Source organism: Enoplosus armatus, chromosome 21, assembly GCF_043641665.1.
Source record: "Enoplosus armatus isolate fEnoArm2 chromosome 21, fEnoArm2.hap1, whole genome shotgun sequence".
In the NCBI taxonomy this organism is placed as follows: Eukaryota; Metazoa; Chordata; class Actinopteri; order Centrarchiformes; family Enoplosidae; genus Enoplosus; species Enoplosus armatus.
Genome location: NC_092200.1, coordinates 2,053,194 through 2,071,009, shown reverse-complemented (window position 1 = coordinate 2,071,009; position 17,816 = coordinate 2,053,194). Strand labels below are relative to the sequence as shown.

The 17,816-nt window shown below is 46.1% G+C and overlaps 1 protein-coding gene and 1 pseudogene across 1 annotated transcript; both read left to right on the top strand.

Annotated features, from left to right (window-relative positions):
* Positions 1-337: 337 nt before the first annotated feature.
* LOC139304187 (polyhomeotic-like protein 3) lies at positions 338-16,699 on the top strand. Its single transcript, XM_070928069.1, has 12 exons — positions 338-556; positions 3,133-3,790; positions 4,342-4,494; positions 5,160-5,255; positions 6,294-6,501; positions 8,477-9,616; positions 10,629-10,969; positions 11,049-11,220; positions 12,314-12,425; positions 12,667-12,787; positions 14,628-14,946; positions 15,833-16,699. Exons 2-12 carry the CDS (start codon positions 3,152-3,154, stop codon positions 15,985-15,987), a joined length of 3,456 nt encoding a protein of 1,151 aa, XP_070784170.1. The 5' UTR covers positions 338-556; positions 3,133-3,151; the 3' UTR covers positions 15,988-16,699.
* A 745-nt stretch (positions 16,700-17,444) lies between these two features.
* Positions 17,445-17,816, top strand: part of LOC139304520 (claudin-11-like) — a 1,024-nt pseudogene continuing 652 nt past the window's right edge.

Genomic DNA, 17,816 nt, shown 5'->3' with positions numbered 1-17,816 from the left:
AGCAGCGGACTAACCAGGCCCCTCGCAGCCGCTACACGGTGGCCCCGAGCCGGGCTGATTCCCACCACAGACCCGGCAGGTGTGACGGTGGTGGTACACCGGAGAACGGCGGGCAACATAACCCCTCTGGATGCTGGATTTACGGACTGCTCCGCGGGAAAAAGCTCGGGATGTAATGAAATCCTAATCAAAGTGCGACACACACACACACACACACACACACACACACACACACAAACCCATGCATACTATCAGAACCGGGCCTGCCTTGCATTGCAACTTTGCGTTTCTGCCTCTCTGCAGGGGCTAAAGGCAGATAATCAGAGGTGAGGCTGGGGAAATTACTGTCTGGGGGAGGGTGACGCGCACTTCACAACAGCTCCTGCGCTGTCAGACGAGGAAGTGAGGCTTCACACACGCCCATTTCAGCCTGCCGACCCTGCTCAAACAGCCCGGACCCGTTCACCAGATAACAGCAGCAGACTTCACGAACATGCGTCCCCTCTCGGACGGACGACACCGGGATTAGCCTGCAGGACGACGCCGACTTCAGCGGGTAGGTGACCACAGAGCTTTACGCAGAACGTGGACATGACAATTTCCCAAAATGTTATTATCGTGAGACTTCTCCACTGTGCAGGCCTGTCTCCATCTTTTTTTTTTTTTTTTTGTTGATGGTCACATGCGTGATCTCTGGCCTGACTGTCAGCGACATGCGATGTGACTCATCGCTGTCTGCGGGAATTAAAGCGACGCTGGCGAGTAAACAGGCTGCGGGCCAGATGTCAGCATCTGCCCGCTGCGCGTGGAGTGGCACCTGCTCGCGTGCTGATGTCGCGTGAATTTAGCTGAGTTCGGGCTGCAGACTGAGCCCCCATTAAAACCAGAAACCCCCCCTTTGATACGATTGGGGGAGATTTGCATGCATCTCCATATGTGGCTGCTGAGATAACTACGACTGGGTCACACTGTAGTGACGTTAGGGGTGTCCTCACGTCGCAGGGGGCTCTTGGAGCCACACTGGGACCCCTGAGCTCCAGAACTCCTTTTCTGCTGGTTATGACTTGACGAAATCCATAAACATTGATTCAGACCTGAGACAATTGGTCGGTTAATCGATTAGGTGATGGAGAGAAATAGTTGACCACAATTTTGCTAATCGATTAATTACTTATGGTGCTCATTAAAATCATCGTCTGTGGAAGTAAACTGAATATCTTTGGGTTTTGGGTTGTTGGTCAGACTAAACTAGACATTTTAAGACGACACCACGAACTTCTCTCCTGTTGATTATGGCTACACATAATCAATACTATTAGTAATCTCATGCAAGGCGGCTGCTCTGCTGAAGTGACAGTAACTCATGGACTGTATGTCTGCAGCCAGACAGACGGACAGATCATCTGTTTCCACACAATGTGCATGATGCAGACATCCGTACAGTAACTAATGATTATTATCGTTATCGATCATCATCTGCCAATTATTTTCCCGATTCATGGATTCATGCTTTGGTCTATAAAATAGTGAAAAATCTCACTTTTTCTCGATCCAGTGTCCAATGTTGTGTCTTCAGATTGTCTTATTTTGTTCCACCAACAGTCAAAAATCCAAAGATGTCCAGTTTACTGTCACAGACGATAAAGAAGAGCAGCGCATCCTCACGTGAGAGAAGCTGGAACCGGAGAATATTTGGTGTCTTTGCTTGAAAAATGCCTTAACGGTTAATCGATTATCTTGAAGCTGCCAATTCATTTTCTTACTGTTTAAAGGACTAAACGCTGCAGCTCTAAAGTAAATGATAGTAATGCTGGAAGACGAGAATACCACAAACCCAACATTCAGTCACACAATCAGACTGTACCTCCCGTTCAGAGGACTGCAGTGACATCAGCAGATAAAATCCATCATTATAAAGTCATTAATGAGCACACGCTCGTCCCAGTAGGGTGAATCTTCACTTGTCCTCGCAGTAACGGCTCACATTAACTGCTGCCATGGCTCTAATCCAAAACACACAGCTGAAGTTGGTAGTAACGGTGTTGTGTGTCAGTCCGCCTGCAGTCAGTGGAGGTTGTAGCATCAGTGACAGCTTTGATGAAGTTCATTATCATGTCTTCAAGACAAACCGAAGGGATTGTTTAACACATTCGATCCATCACTGTCCACCAAACGCACATACAAAAAAAAGACTGTTTGTTTTTAGTTACATCTGTCTTATCTTTGCTCCTCGTGGATGTGGAAGAACAGCTGTAAGATCATGTTTGTTAGTTGTACGGTCCTGCTTCTAACATGGCCGTTGTCCTGAGCTGAACAAAAAGTCTCCAAAATGTTTTAATGATTCGGCTTTTTGATAGTTAACTGCTCAATTATTTTCTGCAAGTTTTACAACCAACTAAACTGTTTCTTTGTCTCTGTTTTCTTGACAGTTTGTACCAGATTACATAGATATTTGCAGGAAACTAGAAATTACAGGAACAGGAACTTGAATAACTCATTTTTAAGTCTGATTAATCAGAGTTCCTCCTCTTCTCGCCGCCCTGATGAAGACGTTTGGGGAGGTGAATAAAGCATGGAGAAGACTTGTGTGTCGTGCTTTGAAGCTCACACTGGTCTGCACTTTGTTGTGGGTGCGTTCCCAAAGTTAGAGACTCTTTTATTTCCCAACGTGGACATCTACCTGTTGACGTGTTGTCTGACTTTATCTGACTTCTTCCATGTAGCCACACTCACAGGTGTGCTGTCACAGAGAGTCTCTAGTCTGTAGGAGTCTGTGCAGACAAGTGACGGACGGAGTCACAAGTCCCATCCCGAGACCTTCTTCTTAATCGGTGAAACATCAACCTGCACTAACTGACTTTGTTGGCCACTTGGGGGCAGCAGAAACAAGTTGTGAACATTAACATATTATTATATTTCAAGTTGATTTGTTGAACTTGTGATCAACCAGCTGCTTGTTTCCACATCCAGCAGTCACAGGTCAACATGGTCCTTCATGTGGAGTCCTGTTTGTGTCACCTGATGAATGAAGTCCAGTGTTCCCTCTGAGGAGCTGAGAGAGAACCAGGACAGATAAACCAGATTCCGCACTACGAGTGACCCCTTCCACATCCATCTGTCTGTCTGTTTCAGTGTGTGAAAGTGTTGAAGGATGGACAGGGAGCTGGTTCAACAGAGCCAATCAGAACATGGAGAGGCCACCAATGGAACCAGCCCTCAGACTTCCACCACCACGCCCGAGTCCTCCACCCCTACAACCCCCACCCCTCCTCGGCTCACCCCCAACCCCATGCTCCTGGACTCCCCTGCACCCACGCTGACGCCCACCACCTCCTCCCCTCCTCCCCCTCTCACCCCTGCTCCCTCCGTCTCTGCAACCCACAGCCCAAAGGTGGCGGCGACGACGACTGGCACTCCGTCTCCCCACATCCTCGTCCCTGCTCCCCCTAAACTCACCTCCACTGCAGCCCCCGCCCTCCGCACGTACTCTCGTCCGATCCTTCCCTCCCCGACGGGCGTCTCCAAAACATCTCCTACCACACAAACCTCCACCTCTCTTCTCCCTCCTCCTCCCTCCTCCTCCTCTTCCTCTCCTGTTGTAGCCAGCACCACCTCGCCCCTCCTCTCTTCTTCTTCTTCTTCTTCTTCGTCTTCTGCAACGCACAGCAGCACCACCATGTCAACCAAGACCTCCACCAGCCTGACCAACGGGACCACACGGCCCGTATCCACGCCGACCTCCACGCCCATCACGCCCTTTCACACACCAGCCAGTCCACCTGGCAGACAGGTAACGGACGCGCGCACACAAGTTGAATATAACTCACTGCTAGAGGAGACACGCTGGCCTCCGTAAGATCACCACGTATCACTTTAAAGGAATACTTTGACATTTGGGAATTCATCCTGCTTGTCATGAAATGTGCAATGTCAGTAAAACTGCCTTGCTTTGACTAGATGCTATCTTAGGAACGTGAGAGGTGAGGGCAGTACGACTTTTGCTGTTATATTTATGGACCCTGAGCAGCCGTTGAGATCTGGAAACCAAATGAGTGTCTGGTGAACAAATGTCAACATGAACATACTTCACACCAATGTATCACTGACAGGAAGTCATCCTCTTATAACGTATAATGTAGCAGTAGCAATTTTCATTGTTTACTCTTTTGGTTTCCACCCTTTGTACACACAGACATGCATCCACACACACACACACACACACACACACACACACACACACACGACTGTCTTGCTTTTATAGGAAATGTACCAAGAAGACGTTGTTGCTCTGAAGCTCTTCCTGATGTGCTTCCCTTCCCTCCTCTCCCCCCTTTGTTCCAGGTATCACAGGCTCATCCTGTGGGCACACCTGGTCTTGTGCGAGCCAATCAGAGCCCCTCCCCTATTAGGCAGAGGGTATCCCAGCAGACGTTGCTCCTAGGGAAAGGCCTCAAAGGGTCTGGCCAAGACCAGGTCCTACTTAGGGCCCAGATGGTAAACATAGATACACACACACACACACACACACACACAAACCCACATTTGCATAGATTTATACGTCTAATCTGGCTTGCTGCCGGCAACATACAGCGCAGCGAGCGCAGCAGCATAACAGATCACCAGTATTAAAGGTAGTAGCAGGGAGTGCAAAGGTCAGAGGGATGATGCATTCAAGTTAAGTAGGAAATGCAGACACTATAAGCTACAAGTTTGAAAACATGTTTCACGTCAGCTTTTTCAAAAAGCACACTGGCAGTTGTACATCAGTGTAACATGATAGGATAATAAATGAAACTATATATTTGTGAGGTGTTTTTAAGATTGACATCTTCAGTAGGAACCAATGGGCTCGGAGCTGAGAGCCACAGACAGTAACTCTCATTAAATGTCATGTCGTCAGCTCTGGTTCATTATGTTTGACAATTTTTAAATAAGTTTTCAGATGATCGTGTATCGCAGGAAAGAAGTCTGAACCGATAAATGCTAAGAATCGAGGTAGAAAAGGTTTTTGTTTTCACAGTGACAGTAAATTGGAAGAGATTAAGAAACAGGATATTATTCACACAGCTCGCTCTGCTTTAATCCCTGCTCTCCTCTTTGTGCTTCCTCCTCGGTTTATTCTCTCCTTTTCTTTCCCGTCTCTCCTTTCCTTCCTGCAGCTGATTCTTACGTCTGCTATGCGACCTGCCCTGTCCTCCTCTTCCTCCTCTTCCTCCTCCTCCTCTCCCCTTTCCTCTAACCCTGCCTCCGCTCAGGTGAGCAGCCGAGCAAATCCGACCTTTCGTGTGTGCATGTAGGATTCTTAATTGACTGTTCGCTAAGCCCCGCCCCCCTCAGTTACGGTTGCACGACTGTCAAGTTTTGCATTCTCGCTCGGCAGATATGCAGTTTACTGTTAACACTCGCACATTTACCAGCGAGACGCATTGTCTTTTGAAAAAACATTGATTTTGAAACAATGCGTTCTTGATTTCAGACAGAAGCAGATTCTCATTTCTAGCCAGCGACTGTGGATTTAGCCAGCTGACTGTCGCTAGCAGACTTTATCAGCCGTAGCTAGTTAGCTAATTAAGCTAAAAGTTAGCACCATGAATTTGTTAAAAACACTGTCCCAAAATGTCGAACCTTTGCTTTAAAAAGTCAGCCTGAGAAACGTTTGCTCTCTGGAGGAGAGTTAGATGAGAAGATTGATACCACTCTCACATCTGTCTGGTGAATGTGAAGCTACCGCTTGCAGCCGTTTAGCATAGCTTAGCACAAAGACTGGAAACAGGGGGAAACAGCTAGCCTGGCTTTATCAAATGGTAATAACATCTGCCTACCGGCACCTCTCAGGCTCATTAATATTTTATTCAACTATTTACGTGCCAGACTATTTCTTGACAAGGAGGCGGATTGTTTCCAGTCTTTGTGCTAAGCTATGCTAAATGGCTGCTGTAGCTGTAGCTTTACATTCAATGGACAGATGTGAGAGTGGTATCAATCTTCTCATCTAACTCTCCTCCAGCAAATAACATTCCCAAATCCAATAAAGAGTAGGACAGAGCCGTTACTATATAATATCCTATATATAATCCAGGACAATGCTACTCAGTGGATGTGCTTTTTTCAACGTAATCTGTAACCCCACAAACTAATCTATTTACTTCACGTCACTGGTCATTTGGGGGAGGGGCTTAGCGAACGATCAATTCTTGAACACCTTGAATCAAAGCAGAGAAGCCTGACAGTAAAAAAGATGTGTTTGAGATCTAACTGAACATCTCTCTTCCTGTCTCCTCTCTTCTTTCCAGCTCCAGAGTCTCACCCTGAGGCCACCTCCCCCCGGGGCCCTCACAATCCCCCCCTCCCTCCGCCTTAAGCCCCCCTCCTCAGCCCCGCCTCCCCTCTCTCGCCCTCACGCTCCCCTCTTCCCACCTCTCAGGCCGCGACCGCATCCCAACACCACGGCAACGGAGAGCCCGACCGCGCCCAACCGCCACCTCTCCGTCCCACCTCCAAGTAGGTCCCGGGGGGGTAACTAACGCTGGGTGTGAACAACCGGCTTCATTTGGGTTTTATATGTCGACCTTCATGAATAAACTGCTGAACTCTAAACAGGTTGTAGGTTTGATTTCAGAAGAACACATTATGGTGAAATAGTTAATCCTGTTTCCATAATAACGTTAATCCAACAAAACAATTAGCCATGTAAATAACTGTATTATTGATGCACTTAGTATACGTACAGTCAAGTGTGTGTCATTACTGGTAATAATAGATGTTCAAGCATCTTTTTTTGTAAATCAAAATATAGTAAAGTTTAAATGCTAATTATTATTACTGCACCCCAGGCTGCATATTAAACTCAGCGTGGGTCAGTCTGTAGTCTAACCTGAAAAAAAACAGTCTACAATACATTATTTTTTATCAACTCCTCTCTTCTCTCATCTGGATTAAAGCTGCTGGACAGTTAGAAGATATTTTTGTTCAATCAAAGTGAAACTGTGAAACTGGATGCGGAAAAGTGAGTGAGACATTATTGGGTTCCTAAAAACATACATGACTGTTATTAAAGCAGAAGATGCAAAAAGCAACACAGGTGCAGACGCAGGTTTGTCTTCCTCAGGTAACCTGATCCACTAGTTCTCTATAAATACTCACCTGGGTGTTTGTGTTGTGCAACCATCTGAGTGTTAATTGGTTTGTCAGTTTGTGCAGCAGTTATAATAATGATAATATAATAATCTTACTGAATGTAGAAATAACATCTGATCAGCACCAGGACTGCAACTAGTATATAGTGTCATTTTCAATTATCTTTGGATTAAACAATTAACTGTTTATAAAATGACAAAAAAATAGCGGAAAAAGTGGCATCACAAGCTGTAAGAGCCCAATGTGACGCCTTCAGACGGCTTGTTTTGTCTGACCAACAATCCAAAACCCATCAGGCCAGTGGTGTAATAAAGTATAAATCTAAATGGGCTGCGAGATGATTAACAGAAGAAAAATATAATTGATTATTGGATTATCTTTAGATTTTTTAAAATCTCTTTGTTGCTTTATTTCTAGTAAAATAATGAGACAATTGATTAAAATAATAAATCCTAGAAGGAGAAATCACTGTTGACATGAGCAACCTGTGACGCAGCCGTGTTTCAAAGCCAAGACAGGACTTCTGCCACCAGGACGTCAACAATATTCACTTTACAGTGACAGAAAACCAGTGTTCTGCATTTATGCGTCAAAAAGACAAACTGGTGATCAGGATTCGGTTAACATTTAGTCAGCGAGTTTCTCACAGCGCTCATGTTTCCTCAGTCTTACATTTTACAATAACCACTTCAACATTTGTTGAAGCTGACCTTTTCTCTCGCTCTCAAAGGTTAGGCCTGGGGGGGTTAACGCTCACCCAGAGCAAACAAAGCTGGTTATAATTATTCAGATTTTTTCATTACTAGTTGCTCCGGTTTGACTTCTCCTCATAAAGAGAACCTCTGGGGAAACAAGCACGAAGCAACAAGCATGAAATGAACATTAAGAAAGAATTTCACGAAGCTTTACTGCCAACACCCCGAATCAGAGCTTCAGCAGCCGTCGGAGAAGGTGAAGCCCCAGGTGTTAACACCGGAGCAGCCGGGGAGCCACCTGTTGGTCCACCTTTACAAACACTGTTCAAATCCCTGAACTTTCACATATCTTGGTCACAAGAAACTAAAATAAAGGCTCCTGATATGTGTTAAGCTCAGAACTCTCAAATATCAAATATGGGTCTTAAAACTCAAATATCTGTCGGCTCATGATCATAAAAGCTAGAAGCAGATGTTTAAGGGGAAACCTCGTTCAGCACAGGACACATGAACTCCTCCGTTCACTTTCCTGAATCATGACTCCGAGCCGATCCTGGGATTCAAACCAGCAACCAACGTGACGTCCGTCTGCTGCTTGAATCCCGGGTTTCTTCACTTTCTAATCTCTCCTCCTCTTCTTGCAGCTCTCTACTCTCCAGTTCGAGCCGTCCCTCTGAGACCCAGACTTCACTCTCCAAACAGTCACAGAGCGGCGTCGCCAAGGCAAACCTCAACCCTCCAACCCATCGCTGCTGCCCCCTCCAGTCACGCCCCTCCCATCAGCCGGCCGCTGGCTGGACTAAAGAGCTGTCCGTTAACTCAAACTATGCTCGGGCCCAGCCAATCCCAGCACAGCTCATTATCTGCGACCAACCCCATGTCTGTTTCTTCCCATTTCGAGCGCTCGCCTTCTGCAGCGAGGCAGCTGCAAATCATCGCCCTCTCTTCGGGCCGCCAGCCGCAATCTGGCACGTACACCCACACTGTGCAGTCGGCGCCTCCGGTTGTAGAGTCGCCTGAGCTGTCCGGCCAATCAAAGAGGACTTTGAGCGGTGAGGACTTGCTTCCTCTTCCTCTAAACCCCTCAATGCCAAAAACCACCTCTCCTATGGCCTCGCTTCCGTCTCTCCTGAGTCCAGCATCTCCTCCGAGTCAGACTGGTCCTCAAACACAAACTCTGACACAGAAAGGAGAAGTGAAGGAGAGCGACGAGCAGCGAGAGAGAGGACGAGGGGTACGACCAGGAATCAGAGACGAGGGGAGCGTTAGTAAAGACCTGAAGGTGGAGAAAGGTGACCAAAGACAGAAAGTGAAGGAGGAGAAACGAAGGCTTTCAACTGAGCAGGAAGTCGGCCCCGTGAGTCCGAAGGGACAGGAAGTGGAAACAGGCAGAGAGGAGGAACAAATGGAAGTGACAGAGGAAGGCCAGAGTGACAGAGGTGAGGAGAAAAAGATGGAGGAGGAAGACAAAGGCGAGACCGCTATGGACCAGTCTGAGAACCTGACCAGTCAGGTTCTCCATCAGTGCCAGAACACGGATCCTAGTCCAACGCCTGATACCGTTACAGACTCCAGCATGGAGCCGAAACCCATCCTGGGTCTCATTCCAGCTCCGGTTCCGGTCCAAACCCCAGCTTCTGTCCCAGCAACATTACCAGTACCAGCTCCAGTCCCAGAGGTCTCTCTCCAAAGCCAGAGGCTACCAGAGTCACATCGGGACCTCCAGCCCGTCAGCCAGGAGGACTTCTGTGAGAACATGTCAACGCAGTCCGACAACCAGTCAGGTACCTTCAACCACACATAGACGTGAAGAAGTGCAGAAGTGCACGTTTGAGCCACGTAAACACAAATCTTTCATATGTACAGGGTTGCTGACAACCCTCTAAAGCGTAGCATCAGCTGTTATGTTGACTTCCTTCCTCTCAGGCAGCCATCGAGCTGACATTTGCTGCAGCATCCTACTGGGACAACGCAACATCTGAGATTTCAGAATTTAAATTCACTTTTAGACGTTAGTATCATTACTGTACACAACAAAAGCAGTCTTTACCTCCACACTTTATTACGCTAGGCCAGTCTCAGCTGTTTGGGAGAGGGCAGCTCATATTTGGGATCCATCAAGTCATATTTGTAGTAAAGCTGTCTGGTTGCTTTACGGTGCAAAGTGGGATTATTAAAGGGGGGGGGGGGCTCTGCGCCCCTGCAGACATCCTCTTTGCAACAAAAAGCAACTGGACCAGACTTCATAAATGAAACTGTAGTGTGATAAAGGAATAAAATCGAGCCTCCCAGCTGTCTCAGATTTGCTACAGTACGACGTCTTTATAGAGATCTGTGAAACACATCAAGTGGGACTAGATCAGGTGGGACTAGATCAGGTGGGACTAGATCAAGTGGGACTAGATCAGGTGGGACTAGATCAGGTGGGACTAGATCAAGTGGGACTAGATCAGGTGGGACTAGATCAGGTGGGACTAGATCAAGTGGGACTAGATCAGGTGGGACTAGATCAGGTGGGACTAGATCAGGTGCTCTCCTGTCTCTCTTATTGAGTACTACAGTACATGGCTAAATGTATGTGGGAAGACTTCCCACCAGATGTTGAACCAGCTGCAGGGATTTGCTCCCATTCAGCATCACTGAGGTCCAACACTGCTGTTGGGGGATCAGGTCTGGCTCACAGTCGGCGTTCCGGTTCAGGCCTTTTTTAAAATGCAGCTACCACATATTGACAGATTGAAGTCAATTTATTGGTCTAAGCGGACTAACTCTGGTCTCTGTCTTTGCTCCTCCCAGCATTGTCCAGCCTCTCCTCTCAGTCTCCCCCCTCCTCGCCCTTCATCACCCCCTCGGCAGAAAACCCTCCTCCCCTCCTCCCCGCTCAGTCCGCCCACCCGACCGACCTCAGCCTATCGCAGCACGAGACGGAGAAGGTCGACAAAACGGTCGGCGAGTCGCAGCACCTGGCCGGGACCGAAACCGAGACGGAGCCCCCCGGCCGATCGGAAGACGAGTCAGAGGGCTTCAGCCAATCGCTGAGCAGCCCCTGGGAGCCGAGGGCGTGGCCTGAGGGACGACAGGTTCTGACTCACCTGGTGGAGGGATTTGTCATCCAGGAGGGGCTCCAACCGTTTCCTGTACGAACACACACACACACACACACACACACAGCCACAGGTTGTTGCAGTGTATTTAAGTACCTTTTTGGTCGCGCAGGTGAACCGCTCGTCCCTGCTGGTTCCAGAGCAGGTGGCCAAACCACAGGAAGTGAACGGGACCAATGGGAAAGCAGCGTTGCCTGTGACGGACACATTGAAACAAGCTGAGCACTCCACTGATTCAGACGTGGAGGAGGGAGGAGACACAGACGACCCCGGGAACAGTAAGAGTCGCCTGTATACGTACACATAGTACCAAGTACGCTAGTCATGAACCTTTTATACAGCATCATTATCAAATCATCAACAATGCATCGTCAAATAAACGTCTCAACGTCTCAGTAACTGACAGATAAAAGGTGACATAACTAACTGTTGTTTTCAGAATGAAATAATCTGTCTAATATTTTGTGGATTAATCAACGAATTGTTTAGTAGATAAAATGTCTTTAAAGAGGAACTCAACACCGTCTTTCTCACCTTGCTGCTGTGATGTACAGGTGTACTCCAGGACCTTGTGACATCACTTGCTGGGCGGGGTTACAGGCGCAACAGAGCACATTTCTGACCGCACTCAACAGTTTGAAACCTTCAGCCAGAGCAAACATCTGCTTTTCAGCCTGGTGTTAAGTTATTCTTAAACTGAAATGTGAAAGTGCACTTCTCAGTTTACCAGAGCTCAACTTAACACGTTTAAAGTGATGATTTAATTTGAGCGGCAAGAGAATCGATTTACAATCATATAAAACATAGAAAGTCTTCAACTAATAGATTTGTAATAATTTGTTCATAACATACTTTAGACAGTGGTGATCATGGTGACGGTGTTGTGAATAACCATCGGCTAAAACACACAAAACCATCAATATGATTGTTGCTTTTTTTTTTTTATTAATCAATGAATCATTTGAGTCTTTTTTTCAGCTAAAAACACAAAAAACATTCACTCGTTCCAGCTTCTCAATTGTCTCGTGTGATTAAAAACTGGTGTTTTTGGGTTTAGATAATAGTGACGGGCAGTTTTCACTGTTAATTGAGAAAATAATCAGCGGATGAATCGATAATGAGAGCGTCAGTTGCAGGCCTAGTCTTCTCAATAAGGAACAGTGGGACACTAAAGGAGAGGGCTTGGAATAGTCTGGTCTCACTGGCTGATCCTCCTCCCGCTGAATCTCTAATGACCTGCAGGACCAACAGTCATAAACACATTTTCCCCTCGTTGCAGCTCCACTTTGTGTATTTTTAGAAAAAGACAGACGCCTTGTGCAGCTTTAACCGCTCTCAAATGAAACACGGCAGACCATGTTTGTCTCACACATGCAGGGTCGGCCCACAGGGACAGGACAGTGCTGCACTGCCAGTTCTGTGGGAAGAGAGGCCACGCACACAACTTCATGCGGTCCAAGCGCTTCTGCTCCACTTCCTGTGCACGCGGGTGAGACCTGATTTCATTGGCTCAAAAACAAAAGCAGCTTTTGTACTATGCGACCTAGACATAGTTTCTGAAATGCTGCAGTGTTTCTAGGGGTGTTGCTTTCACAGCAGCAGTGCTGGCAGGATGTGGTGTGTGGCCTGTGTAGAAACACACAGGTGTTAAATACAGATATGAGTGTGAATCAAAGCAGCAGAGCGAGGAAACATCACATCTCCCTGCGCTTCTTCTCTTTCTCTGTCAGGTTTAACGTTCGCCTGACGAAGCGTCTGCGGGCTCTGAGCGCAGGCAGTCGGTCAGAGAGGCCCCGCCCAGCCCTGAACAGGGCGGAGTCAGTTCCTGGGAAACCTCTGTTACTGCGGCTGGTAGGGACACTGAACTCACCACCAGTTTCAAAACACTGTACACTAAAAAAACGTCTGGAGTTTACTTCATTCAACATAGAAACAGAATCTCACACTGGAGTGTCAAAACCTCAATTAGGGCGTCAAGTAATAATTATTTTCAGTATCAGTTATTTTTACAATTAATCATCTCGTGTAGAAAATGTAAAAAAAATAGTGAAAAATTCCTGTTGGAGGAATAAAACTTTGGACGCAATCAGAAACGGACCCGTGGTCTAAAATGTGGTCCAAGAAATACAGACAGGGACCGAGTATTCTGTCTTTTGGGTCAGCGGTCAGATGGAGTGAGACCTGTGAGACACCGAACGGTCGAACAGTTATTTAATTTACAAAGAGAGAAAACAGAGAAAATCCAGTTCCAAGTTGTTCTTGACCTTGGAAACAATAATTTGACAAAAACAAAGCATTTTAGCATGTTAGCATGTTAGCGTGGTAACATTTAGCTTGTGATGTTACCACGGATGTTGACATGCTGTCGTGATACATTCACCGTGTAATGTTTAGCATGTTGTCATGCAGTCTAACGTGTTAACATGCCTGTGTGTTGCATTGTTACTTGCTGTGGTCAGTTTATTCCCAGCAGCTGCAACAGTTTCCATTAGTGACAACTGATTATTTCACAGTTAAAATACACAGTCATAGTTAAATACACTGATTACATCTCAGTCCGCTTACACAGGCGTTAACGAGCAGCAGGGGCTTATGGGATGTGAAGTTTGGAGGGTTGTTTTGAAGCCGTTTTGGTTTCACTTCCTACAGCAAGAAAATATAATTTTCAGCTAAGAGGTGGAGACTGAAACACCAGCAAATCAAGTGAACGTGCCCCCGACATCCTCCTCTATGAGCCATAACATCTTCTTAATCCTACAATCCAACAGCAAATAAATAAAGGATGCGATAGTTTTATTCCTGGCAGCGTAGAGAGGCTTTGAAACCGCATGTAGGCGTGAAATAAAAAGTACAAACAATATAATTGAACAGTTAATTTAATAGATAAAATGTTTTGTCAACATTGTCTTTATCTGGAGTTTTTTATCGACTTTAATGCAGTTGAAAGTTTCTTGCAGCCTCTAGTGGCCATCGGATGAACTGCACCATCATCATCATCATCATCATGGTGCTTTCTGTACGTAGACAGTCTACTTAGAGAGGGCAGGTTTATTCAGAGCTGGAAAGTACATTTACTCAAGTACTGTAGTGAAGTACAATCATGAGGTTACTTGATACTTCTCCTTCATGTCAGAGAGAAATCCTTTTTACTCGTCCGACAGCTGCAGTTACTATTTTTACACATGATAATCTTATAAAATACAGCAGATTGTTAAAGATTAAACCAGTGGTTTCCAGCTGTTTGAGCTTGTGTCAGTAAAGCAGTGTGAAGTCGAGGCTTCTCGTCAGGTTTCAGACGCCTGTGAGTTGTTACCAGTTATCATCTCGCGTGGTTTCGTTTGAATTACAGAGAAGTCAAATTATCCAATATTTCACAAAACAAATACATTTATGTATCAGAACTTCATCTCAGATATATCTAGTGACCCCTTCGAGGGGCCCGACCCCTAGGTTGGGAACCGCTGGACTAAATTACTGTAAATAAAGTAGTTAAAACTAGCCCCACCAACACTGATGTATTAGTATTATATCAGTCACGTGGGTACTTTTGATACTTTAAGGACATTTAGCTGATAATACTTCTGTACTTTGACATTGATACCACATTTATTCAGACTTTTAAGAAGCACACAGCTGGATCCTGAACTCACCTGTCCTCTCTACATCTTCACATGTTCACGTCTCCCTGCAGCCTCGCGATCTCTGGAGTGCCGGTCGTCGTGAGAAGGAGGGAAAGGAGAAGGTGGCGGCGGCAGAAGAGGAGGAGGAGGAGGAGGAGGAGGATGAGGAGGAGGAGGACATGGAGGGAGGAGGGGAGGAGGAAGACGATGATGGCGGAGAAGAGGATCCTGCTGTTGCCATGACAGCCAGGATGGAGCGCCGGGCGGCACGGAGAGCGAGGAGGGCGTCTGCGCCCGCCTTGACCACCTCTACACCCACAACCACGTTCAAACCCGCCCCCTCCCAGTGGAGCGTGGAGGAAGTAACTTCCTTCATACACACACTGCCAGGTAAACTGTGACCCCCCCTTCCTTTAGTGTCACACACAAGAGGAGATATTAAACAAATGGCTCACACGTGGAGCCTCGTTGGAACTGGCAGCCTCTGTTGAAATTATCACTTTGATTTATACAAACGCTCAAGTGTCTTAATCGTCAGCAGATGACGGGGGGGGGGGGCTCCTTCACCCCTCATCCAATTAAGTGTTTCGCAACACGCTGAAATGAACCACCGCGTGAGGTAACGTGCATACTTTTAACCACCAACTGTCAGTCTGAGTGACATCATTGTGAAACATCTGGAAGACAAACAAAACACAGTGAAAGTCGTTCCCAGAAGTCAAATCTGTAAATATCAGCAAGTTCCCTTCAGAAACAAGGACGAAGCTTTTGTGAACGTTGTAGAAAGTTTTTGGTGGCTTCTTAGTTTAATAACAATCATTAGCAGGTTGTTAATAACATCTTTAGCAGCGTCCAGGCCGTCGTTGCCAACCTGTAATGTAGGCACATCATGTCCACCAGGTATCTGAGTTCAGACGGTTGTTTTATCACTCGTTACTTTTTATGTGGCACCAAATCATCAGGTTTAATTTTAGACTGTATTTTATTTATTAATGTTTATCAAACATCTGAGAACTTTGGCTTACTTTATTAAATACAGAAGTAAGGGATTTAAAAAAGGGATTGTTTACAGAATCTCAGGTGTTTTGAAGATACTCAGCCCTGTTCAGTTCACTTGAGGGGTAAAATAATGGAGAGCAGGTGTTTTTGATCTTGTTAGCAGTTATTATTGTCATGTTGAAAGAGGACAAGGGCTTTCCTCAAACTGTAGATTGTGACTCTGGGCTCAGCTTGCTCCCTGTCCTTGTCTTCTTGTCTTTGTGTCGTTGTGTTTCAGGCTGCAGCGACGTGGCGGAGGCTTTCCGGCTGCAGGAGATCGACGGCCAGGCTCTGCTGCTGCTGACCGAGGACCACCTGATGACCAGCATGAACATCAAACTGGGGCCGGCTCTCAAGATCTGCGCTCACATCAACGCGCTGAAAAACCAGTGAGAGGACAAACTGGAGCGAAAAAGAGAAAGTCGGGGGCGTGACGTCGAAGGAGAAACGGCAATAAAGAGGCGAGGAAACGGAGAACTGGAGGAAGATGAAGGAGAAGAAAAGAGGAGAGAGTTTTTTTGTGGTTACGGAAAAAAAAACAAAAGCTGACACCAAGGATGACAGAACAAAGTCACAAAAAGAGATTCACGGTAATTTATGAGATTATAAATCGAGGTGTGGCCTTAGGAGACGGGAACAGAGGAGGTTTGCAGAAGCAAGAAGAGACCAGAGTCCAGAAGAAATTTCATCCGTTTTGGGCCCTCTGACTGTAGCAGGAGACCGATTTTTGTAACTTTGTGTACATTTTACATGCCGCTGGAGAGTGTAAATTTGAAGCTATTTCATGAAGGATTTTGAACATTTAATATATAAAATTTGTCTATTTAGTTTTTTTTAGAACGTGACGTCAATGACAAATCTATCCAGTAGCTAACATAACCAGTGTGTGTGAAAAAAACAAACAAAAAAAAACAATAACGATGATGATACGTAGACTTTGTAAGTGATTAATGAAAGTTTAATGTTTTCTATCACTATATTCTGGACAAAACACATCTGTGGATTAAAAAAAAGTCACTATCAGGGTAGAGACTGGTGTCTTTAATCGTCACATTTTTATGGTATCCTGCTTGAAATTATTTAATAAATGAATAATTAATCAAAACGATGGGTTTATCTTATTGTTTGAGATGAAATGAGGAGGGTTGAAGGTTGGAGTCCCCAGCAGAGGGCCGCAGTGAGGCAGGTGAGTGATGTATGAAGAGAAATCTGTATCTTATGAACCAAACTGATTTGAATTCATGTCACAAAGTTCCTTCCGGATTCTTTTCCAGACCCAAAACCTTAAATTTGGACCAAATATTCCAGGTTAGTCTATCTGCTGCTTTTCTGATGGATTCAGGTTTTTGTTTTTCTGTCTCTCCATATCTGGTTTAGGTTAGGATCTCACATGCGCTCTGATTGGCTCAGAGTTTGGACTGAAGAGTACGTTTTTCACCACACCCTATGATAAATCTTATTCTAGGCATTTTTCTGCGGATCAGCCCGGGACGCGCTGACGGGACAGGATTACTTCTTCATGTCTACTTTTTAAAAAAGGATTCTGATCTAAAATACTCATTTGAATCACACTTGGAAACAAATGTTTGTAAGTGAGGACTGCAGAGATCTTTTGGAGTACAGGTCAACGTTTCATCTGTGATAAACTGAGCAGAGAAGGACACAAATAGCATTTTCCAGGCGTCTGGTGGAAAAGATTTTCAGGCTCTAGAACAATAAACAAGACGTTTAAATTCATACAACTGCGGAGAGAGAAAGAAAACATTCAAACACCGTAATCTGTTTTAAAAACCCCGCATCATTTTTAAGATTTCTTTTTGTCGGAGCGCGTAAAAACGCACGGCGGCTCTATGGCGCACATGTGCAGGCAGATCACCGGCAGCGCGGCGAGCTGTGCGGGCTGGGTCGGGGTCATAGTCGCCACCGCCACCAACGACTGGGTCCGGACCTGCGACTACACGGTGGCTACCTGCGTCCGCATGGACGAGCTGGGCTCCCGGGGACTCTGGGCGGAGTGCGTCATCTCCCCGGCGCTTTATCACTGCGTGGCCCTCAGCCAGATCCTCAACCTGCCCGGTGAGAGAGCGGGAAGGAAGGATGAATGAGCTGTATTCTGTGTCTATTCTTTGTGCCAAAAGGCCAGAACCTGTCTCCACCAATAAAAACCCACAACCTGCCGGAGAAAATACAACATCTAATCTGCGTGTAGAGATTTCAAACGG

Bases quoted from the DNA above. Each gene is read 5' to 3' on its own strand.
- LOC139304187 (XM_070928069.1), top strand. From the start codon at position 3,152: ATGGACAGGGAGCTGGTTCAACAGAGCCAATCAGAACATGGAGAGGCC. The intron at 6,502-8,476 runs GTAGGTCCCGGG...CTCTTCTTGCAG, and splicing joins CCTCTCCGTCCCACCTCCAA to CTCTCTACTCTCCAGTTCGA. The intron at 11,221-12,313 runs GTCGCCTGTATA...TCACACATGCAG, and splicing joins CGACCCCGGGAACAGTAAGA to GGTCGGCCCACAGGGACAGG.